This window comes from Priapulus caudatus, unplaced genomic scaffold (genome assembly GCF_000485595.1).
Source record: "Priapulus caudatus unplaced genomic scaffold, Priapulus_caudatus-5.0.1 Scaffold1132, whole genome shotgun sequence".
NCBI classification, from domain to species: domain Eukaryota; kingdom Metazoa; phylum Priapulida; class Priapulimorpha; order Priapulimorphida; family Priapulidae; genus Priapulus; species Priapulus caudatus.
Window position 1 is genome coordinate 39967 of NW_014578193.1, and position 9303 is coordinate 49269.

Here is a 9303-nt window from a genome sequence, read left to right on the forward strand (position 1 = left end):
ATAGATAGATAGATAGATAGATAGATAGATAGATAGATAGATAGATAGATAGCTAGATAGCTAGATAGATAGGCAGATGGATAGATATACATTCTTCTATCTCTTGCAGAAATGGGCAGCAGATAAATGGGTGGATGGTGGATGTCCGAAGGAGAAGCTCATCATCGGACTGGCAGCGTATGGTCGCAGCTTCACGCTCCAGAACCCGTCTATGCACGTTATAGGCGACCCGGCAAAGTCCGGCGGTACTGCAGGAAAATACACCGGAGAGTACGGCTATATGGCTTACTACGAGGTGCGTCAGCAATTGCGCGCGATAGATCAATATTTTCCACCCTCTAGTAGTATAAACAAAAAAATAACAATATAAGAACATAAACACATCATGATGGTGCGCCTGCTGTGACGCTTACATAGGAGGGCAGTTATTAGTAAAGATACGTCGCTCGATACGGCAAACGCGGTAAGCAAACCAAGAGTAAATGAAAACAGCTAGATGAGAGTGTAATTATATCAGGAGCAAATAATAATAGATTCATTAATAATAATAATATTATTATTATATCTATTTCTATTTCTATTTCTATTATTATTATTCATTCTATTATTATTCACCCTTGATTATATCTACTCTTGACGTAGGGCTCTCTATCTAGCGGGCTTTATTCGTTTCACCTCGGACGAACGCACGACGTTCACATTTGCACCACTGTCGTTAGCACGCGTGTCTGTCCCACGGAAAATGTGTCACCGCATTTTTGTCATCAGGTCGCTTAGCCTGCGTGCCTCCGCCCGCACATCTAGCTAACCACTACCTCTCACTCGTCACCACCCACACAATAGCAAACGTGCCGCTTCTCCCTGTCTCTGTTGTCTCCTCTCTCTATCTATCTCCCCATCTCTCTCTCTCTCTCTCTCTCTCTCTCTCTCTCTCTCTCTCTCTCTCTCTCTCTCTTATATATATATATAATATATAATAATTAAATAGATAAATAAATAAATAAATTTATTTATTTATTAATTTAATTATTATTATATATATATGTATATAGTTAGATAGATATATGCGTGTACTTTTGGTAACTCGCAGCCAGCAACCTTGCATTACTGCTACAGGTGTGCATCATGTTGAACTCGGGAGGCACACGAGTGTGGAATGACGAGCACAAGGTTCCTTACGCCTACAAGGGCGACCAGTGGGTCGGCTACGATGACGAAGAATCAATCGCCAATAAGGTACGTGCTCCTTCCCACACATGCAGGTGTATTAATATTAGTAATAATAATAATAGTAATAATAATAATAATAATAATAATAATAATAATAACGCGGGTAAGAGATTTCCCTATGCGTCGTCGTACGCGAGCTGATATTTACAGACTAGCAGCTGTTTATTCATTAAGTTTGTAGCGTAGATAGCAGCCGAGTGCAGGGCGTTATTACAGCGCTCATAATTAAATTGTGCTTAACGTATAAAAGAATATATTAATATTTCGAAAGATTGCTCTAGGAAAAGCGTAATAGCGCTTATAGGTATAGCTGACAAAAGTGTGTCACAGAAATTTAAATGACCGTGCAAGGAACGCATAGGATTTACCGCCCATTTTCTTATGCGAATATGCCGCCACTTCCTTAATTTAGGTTGCATGGATTAAAAGTCAGGGTTTTGGAGGAGCCATGACATGGTCACTTGATCTGGATGACTTCCGCGGAGCGTTCTGCAATAAAGGTATAACCAGTGTCTGTTACTCACCCTGTGTGCTGATAATTGAGAAATTAACCAAATATTTGCGAGTGTCAATAAAATCACATGCGATATGGATTAACGTGTGCATTGCTGACCATTTAAACATAACGTGTTTATCCTTCATCTATCAATTAAGGAAAGTATCCGCTGCTTAACACAATGAAAAATGGACTACCATCCTCGTATGAACTCGATGGGTGGGTGCCGCCGTCAACAGTAACCACCTCAACTAGTGCCGGCTCTGTGTCGACAACGCCATCTGGTGAAGGTGGGTGCACATTTTGCTTGACCTTAGCAGAGGATACAGACCAAGTATACATACACATACACACACACACACACACACACACACACACACACACACACACACACACACACACACACACACACACACACACACACACACACACACACACACACACACACATGCACACACACACATCGTTCAGTCCCTCATATCTGTGAAAGTGATAAATTACCTCGCGTAAACCCGCATCGCCCCGGTGTATTTTTTCCGCTTATTGTTCTGTGACTTGCCGCGTGTCTTTGGCCAACAGGTGGCAGTGTTGAGAATTTCTGCCACGGCAAACGCAACGGTTACTATGCCGACGATGCGGACTGCACCATGTTCTACCAGTGCTTCAGCGACGTGACGCATCACCTCTCGTGCACCCCGGGTCTCCGCTGGAGTAGGATGTACACTTACTGCGACTGGGCGGATAACGTTGAATGCGTCGAATCGCAAGGCGACAACATTGACACGCTGTGAGGAGGGAGGGAGTGATGCTTGGCTGGCTTTGCTATTACTAACAACGGGATTACGTAGAGTCGCTATTCTCGCAAGATCCATAGCCACTCGAGTTCTCGATTCTTGGACGCCTATATGTAGACGCAGTAATATCGCGCAACTTTTTCGAGTTTAAGTTAGATAAGTCTAGTTCGTGCGCCTTAATAGATAATATGTTTTGCTAACTTTGTGTGCCATTCTGTCTCCTCAAATACAATAAAGATAATGGTCGGGATCGCTGCAGACATTTTGGTAAACTCTAGGTAACGTAACTTTTCCGCAATAATCTCGGAATATATATGCATGGCATGAGATTAGAAAACCTTTATCATTACACTATAATTGAAATTGTATTTTTTAAACATAAAATGGCGGAACAATAGTCGTAAATTTTTGTCCGATGATAGCAAGACTGATGATAGGGATGAAAATATATTGTAGCATCGTCTCTGCAAGAGCCACCAAATTATTGAGTTATTAACGTTTATTTGGCGATCAACGACCGTGATCCAATACCAACGACCGTCTGACCGATCCAATAATCATTGAAATTCGTTTTTAAGTCGCGGTAGTGATAATTTAGATTATGAATTCTCCAGTGAAAATCGCGTCGTTGTAAACTTTTATTAATCGTAAATTGCACACTATTCTGCATCACAGCATGATTAAAATTTAATACCTCAACAATTTCCAATGTTTGAGTAAATGCTTACGGTATAAAAAATCATGTAGTGCTTTTCGGGGAAAAACAGCTATCTTAATTTTTATTCACTTAATAAACTTATATTGCGCTTATGCTCATACTATCTGATTTCTGGCTTCGGTATCTCTAAAGGGCTGGAGCTGTCCAGCGTTGTTGTACTTGGTAAATTACTCGACGTCGAACGCTCGAAAAAAGAACGCTCAAAACGCCTGACCCTTAACTAGGAGCTCTTTCAATCCAGAAGAGCAAATAAGAAGAATTGCATGCATCTACGCATGCATTCACGCACGTAGGCACGCAAACGCACGACAAAACACGCTTTACTCCACGCCCGTAGGTCGGATAACGACGTTGCCCATACCATAATTTTCCAGCTTAAAATACTCTATGAATATTTTAGCGGTAATAACGAAAATGATGAGTTTCTGCTTATAGTACAGTGAGATTGTATTACTAAATATGATGGAAATTGCGATGACAAAATGTGGAATTTGCAACAGATTGGCGTCATATCGACAAAACGCGACACAATACTCACGATTTCTTACAGTTCGTTAATTCACAATCGCGTCGATAAAGATCGTACGCAGATATAATCACCTTAGCTGCGCGGCGAATGATCTTATAATTACAACATGGTCACACAATTACGATACTAAAAATAACGAAAGGGAAATTATGAATCTCTGGTCAGCTGCTGTGCTATGAATCACTGCATGACTTCGCCATTGACCGATCATCATTAGAAATGCGACTCCTTACCATGTAACGTCGGCCATCTTACTTGCAATCTAGTGCATTACTAAATGTCTGCAATAAACAAAGCAATGCTTGTTGTTTGCGTTAAAACAAGGAATTTTTTTAAAAATTACACTCGATTTCAGTTTAGAATGCAGTTGGACACTGCATCAGACACAGAGATGAAATTGTGAATAAGCTTATCCTCTGGCAACCAACTGAAGGCAAAACCAATAGAGGCAGGAGAAAAATTACCTATGTGGATAACTTGATGGAAGACACTGGAATGCAAGTGGTACAGGAGTTGAGGACCATTATGGAAGATCGAGACGAATGGAGAAAGCGTCTTGAAGCTATGGGGCGTCCGGAAGGACGACCTAGTTGCGTAGTTGAGTTGAGTTCAGTTTAGCTGTCGTGGTTTTACGTTTCAGTAAAATAGTAGTATATTTCCGCTCTTTGCATATTATATTTTCGTAGCTGTTCCTCCACATCTTGTCGTACTGGAAAATGCACCTCTTGACATAATCTCTAGCATAATCAATTGTTGCTTCAATACAGCAATATGATATATGTCATCACGTTAGTAAAAATATGACACCAATGTGAAATAAATGGTTTACCTACCCAATCACCAAATTAATACACGTGCACGCACGCACGCATATATGAACAATCAAGTATGTATATACACAGAGAAAGAGAGAGAGGAAGATGGAAAAGGAGAAAGAGGAAGATAAAGAAAGATAACGAAAGAGATAGAGAATATAAAACACGCGAAAACGAGAGTGGGAGAGAAAGAGAGAGATAGAGTGAAAGATAAAGAGCGAGAGAGCGCGAGAGCGCGCGCGATGGAGAGCAAATTTTCAGTATATTATGCATTTTCATATACATAGGAGACAGACACAATAGGTCAATACGGCATTACGATATTATTGCATATCTCAATCTGCCCGCGTTTACTTCCTTCTAGGCGCCTTGATGTGTATTAGCGGCGTCAGTACCATTAATTGCGTAGATAGGATATATGTATTTATGTATATATATATATATATATATATATATATATAGATATATATATATATACATCAGTACCTCTCTACGAACGTACGAGCGAGAGAGCGCCCGCTGATGATTCATCATGACATATCGTCGCGACTCTCGCCCCCGTCTGCGCTCTCTCAGGCGCCATCCTCACCATCTTCACCATCTCACATCGCTCATCGGCGCGTCTGCTTTCGTCACTGGCAATGAGTTGCTATTCGACGGCGTGCGCAGCGTCAGCGGCTCGTCTCTGTGGCTCGGTATCGACAGCCGCGCCGCCTCCGCGCTACCTGACGGCGAATAGCGAGCGCGCACCAGCGCCCCGCAGCGAAGGATTCTCTTGAATGCGTATCGATAGTCCTTGGAGAACATCGCGTAGATCGCTGGGTTGAGCGCGCTGTTGCAGTAGCCGAGCCAGAAGCAGACGGAGAAGACGACGGGGGGCGTGCAGTGCTCGCAGAACGCTCCGATGAAGTAGATCGTGAAGAACGGAAGCCAGCAGAGGATGAAGACGCCGACGATGACCGCCAGCGTTTTTGCCGCTTTCATCTCGCGCGTAAACTTTCGAAACTCCTTGCGTATCCGGATGAGGCGTTGCGCGCGATTGTCGTGCCGCGCTCCGTGCAGTATGTCGCCGACGTCGTCGGCGTCGAGGCTATCTCCGCTCGTCGCCGCCAGGAGGCGCCTGCCGTTCGATCCCTGTGGCGGCGACGACCCGCCGTGTCGTCGCACTCGGTCGTTTCCGTTCGCCTGCACGGAGACAGCCGACGACCGGCGACTCTCGGGCGACGGTGGCGCCATGAAGGCATCGCCGAGTGTCGTCGCCGACGGCGATTTCGTCGCCTTGCAGTGCGGGTCGTCGGCGGGAAGAACGAGCGAGTCGGCGGCGTCCTGCGAGCTCTGTCGTCGGTAGGGGCTCGTGTTGCCTCCGCCGCGGTGAATACGCAGCACGGTGTTGGTGGCGCCACCACCGGCGACTTCCTTAAAGCCACGCTTCATCGCCTTCGAGCTGCGCGTCGCGGCGACGTAGATGCGCCAGTAGAAGAAGCACATGACGCTGCAGGGAATGTAGAAGGAGCCGAGCGCCGAGTAGATGCGATAGCCGCGATCCTTGATCAGCTCGCACTGCTGGCCGACGACACACGGTCGCTCGACGGCGATCAACGTCGGCGCGGCGCTCGTTGGCAGCGTCCAGTTAGCGTCCAGTTCGCTCGGCGTGAGGTTGCGCGAGCCGCCGTCGGCGGCGCCACCGTCGGCGGCCATCTTGTCGATAAACGGCTGCCGGTCTTCGTTCCAGCCGAGCAGCGGCGGGATGCAGATAAGGAAGGCGCTGATCCACACAGCGACGATGAGCAGCTTACCGCGCGACGACGACATGTACGTCGGGTAGCCGATCGGCTTCGTGATGGCGAGGTAGCGATCGAGACTGATCGCGCACAGATTGATGATCGACGCCGTGCAGAGCAGCACGTCGATGGCGAGCCACAGTCGACACCAGACGTTGCCGAACACCCACACCTCGAGCACCTCGAGCGTGAGCGAGTACGGCAGCACGGCAACGCCCATCAGCAGGTCGGCGACGGCCAGCGACACGATGAAGCGGTTCGTCACCGTGTGCAGCTTCTTCGTGACGATGACGGCGGCGATGACGAGCGCGTTGCCGGCGACGATGATGCCGTCGATGGCGATCAGCGCCGCCAGCGACAGCGCCGCGCGCGTAGAGCCGGCGACGCTGGCGACCGTCTCGCAGGCGGGCACCGCCGTCGCGTTGGCGACAGCTGCGAAGCTACTCTGATTCATCTCGGCAGCATCGCGGTGCGTCGACTGTGCTGCGACGTGAAGTTCGCAGGCTCACAGAAACAACGCGATCGGGTTAGCGTGGAGAAGGGTTGCTCCGTGAGTGTAGATGCGCGCGCGTGCTTGCACATGTCCCCTCCCCCGCAGCAGCTGCCGTTAACCTCACACGCAACAATTATCGCAACACTCTCGCCACATGCATGTTGAACGAAGCAGGCCGAGTTATCGGATCGGTCATAGAACCTTTGCGGCCACTATCCATCACGGTATTCATGTTATATCATTATACATAAATGCCGGTAGTCACGTGGAGCAATTTCCTGTCGGGACGCACGGAAGAGCCTCGCTTGCCGTAGCGCAGTGTGACGAGCCATGTATGTATGTGCCGTCACATTTCGACAGGCTCGCGTATTGAAGGCGCACGTAGAGCGTCTGCGCTCGAGATGTGCGACGACTCCGCACAAAATCACAGACGTGCGTGTCCCTGTTATAAGCGGATATATTCGCGGGAGGTAACGTCTCCCGCTTCGCTGTTTCCCGCGCTTACTGATCGCTGTGTTGGCGGCAGTGGCGACGGGATTTTTCACCTGCGCAGGGCTTCACTGAAGGTCACGCATGTCACGGTTTTCCCTGATGTGCTGTGTGTTGGAGGCCGCTAGCCTCTATCCTGCAACAAACAGCCAGCCTACATTCAGCAGTTTCATGTGCGAATACAAATAATAGTTTTCCAACGTTGTCGTTGCACCGATAAGACGTTGTTTAACATCGTTATATAAACAGAGATGTCGGCGAAGCATTCGAAGTGGTTTATAACGCTATACATAAAATAGCGCTCCCGCCATGTATATATAACTGCTATATATAGAACTGCTATACATATATATCAGGAGTAGATAATAGGGAATTCCCTATTATCTACTCCTGATATATATTACATAGAAAGGTCCGTTATAAGTCAACTATACTGACACGCCTGTTATGCTCCATTTAGAGAAAAAAATGCATTGAATCAAACTATTCAGTGAAAATTACTCAGAACCGCGGAGATAAAATATCGGACGTGTATCGGTCATGGTTTATGTCACGTGGATTACCACAGGCCAATTACACGAATCCATGTGGCATGACTACATAAACGGTTATGAGCGCATTCGCCAAATGTGGATGAATAGGGTATACCGACTAGATGACAACCAGACATATGCCTATTCATCAGGCAAGGAGACCTTAATATATATCATAAAGTGTTATATTCCGTGTTCAACATTGCTGCTTGTACATCGTGACAAATTCTAATCAGCCTATAATTAAGCAAAGTACTCACGCACCATATGGAGCACCTATACAAAGATGCGTCCCATGGACGAACGCAAGGCACTCATGCACATTTATTGTTACACGTACATACGGCGGCACGCATGCATATCCACGCACGCACGCGCACACGCACGCACACTTGCGTATCCATGCGCGCACATGCACGCAACGAACGTGCACGAGCGACTCATTTCGCTAATTACCTCCGTAGACACACCTGGAAATTTACCAGGTGAAGTCAACACCTATGTATGGATACGCACGTATGAATGCACACGTTCAATAATTCACGAGGCAATTCTGTGTAATAATCCGCGTAGATGACACGTCGACACGTTGTGCTGCGACACATACATTCGACCCGGCAGAGCAATATCAATAGTGATTTGTCCTATAACCGTTCGAACTTGTCTGCACGCCAAATGACCGTCCGAAACAGACTTATTCAGGCATAGTTTAACGTCAATACATGCTATCGAAGTGGTTGTGAGAAAATATTGATTTAAATGTTTAATTTTATTCGTTAGTATTATAGTTATGTCATTTGATTCTGATTCGGTTATCAGTTTATCATTTAGTTATTACCTTATTATTACAACCTAATTATTCAGGCACCCGGGCCATCTAGTGAATGCGAATTTTTCTTGTTGAAACACGCGTAAACGACTGTTATCTAAGAATTATATCAGGAGTGAATAATAATAGATTTTATTATTCATATATCTATATCTAATCATAATATCTATTATTATTCACTCCTGATTACATGAGCTCGGTTTTACTCTACAACCTTCTTCGGAAACGCGTTTTAGTTTATGCTTTTGCTTCCGTCGAGAAAAACCTCGAGGTCGTTTCACAGTCGGAGCAGACATTGTCTGAAGACGTTCGGAAACGCATTGGTTCCTGTGATCGTCTGCAAATGAACCGGGAGCCGCTATGGCGCTCACGAAAGAAATTCGACATGACAACTTGGCTGTTTATTACTTTTGATGACTCTGTTATCGACGCGCGACCGATGATTATGGCCGCTTTGACGCGGCGGCGTGGTCGCTAATCTCCCGAGAGCGCGCTCACGTCCGCCTCCGACACGCATTTACCACACTACCGGAAAGCCAAAGCGATATCGCGGCGTTTAGATTAGAGAGGCGCCGCCGAGAATTCCCAGCCGACAG

At 46.3% G+C, this 9303-nt stretch overlaps 2 protein-coding genes across 2 annotated transcripts in view; one reads left to right on the forward strand and one right to left on the reverse strand.

Annotated features, from left to right (window-relative positions):
- Positions 1–2517, forward strand: part of LOC106815503 (acidic mammalian chitinase-like) — a 7185-nt gene extending 4668 nt beyond the window's left edge. Inside the window, exons 5-9 of the mRNA XM_014819967.1 lie at positions 110–295; positions 1117–1236; positions 1643–1730; positions 1885–2016; positions 2306–2517. Of these exons, the coding sequence (XP_014675453.1) occupies positions 110–295; positions 1117–1236; positions 1643–1730; positions 1885–2016; positions 2306–2517 (738 nt within the window). The remainder of the gene's footprint in view (positions 1–109; positions 296–1116; positions 1237–1642; positions 1731–1884; positions 2017–2305) is intronic.
- A 2589-nt stretch (positions 2518–5106) lies between these two features.
- Positions 5107–6817, reverse strand: LOC106815504 (octopamine receptor 1-like). The gene is made up of 2 exons (XM_014819968.1): positions 6218–6817; positions 5107–6142 (listed from the first exon to the last, which is right to left on the reverse strand). The coding sequence occupies exons 1-2, from the start codon at positions 6815–6817 to the stop codon at positions 5177–5179; spliced, it is 1566 nt and encodes a 521-aa protein (XP_014675454.1). The 3' UTR covers positions 5107–5176.
- Between the last annotated feature and the right edge of the window lie 2486 nt (positions 6818–9303).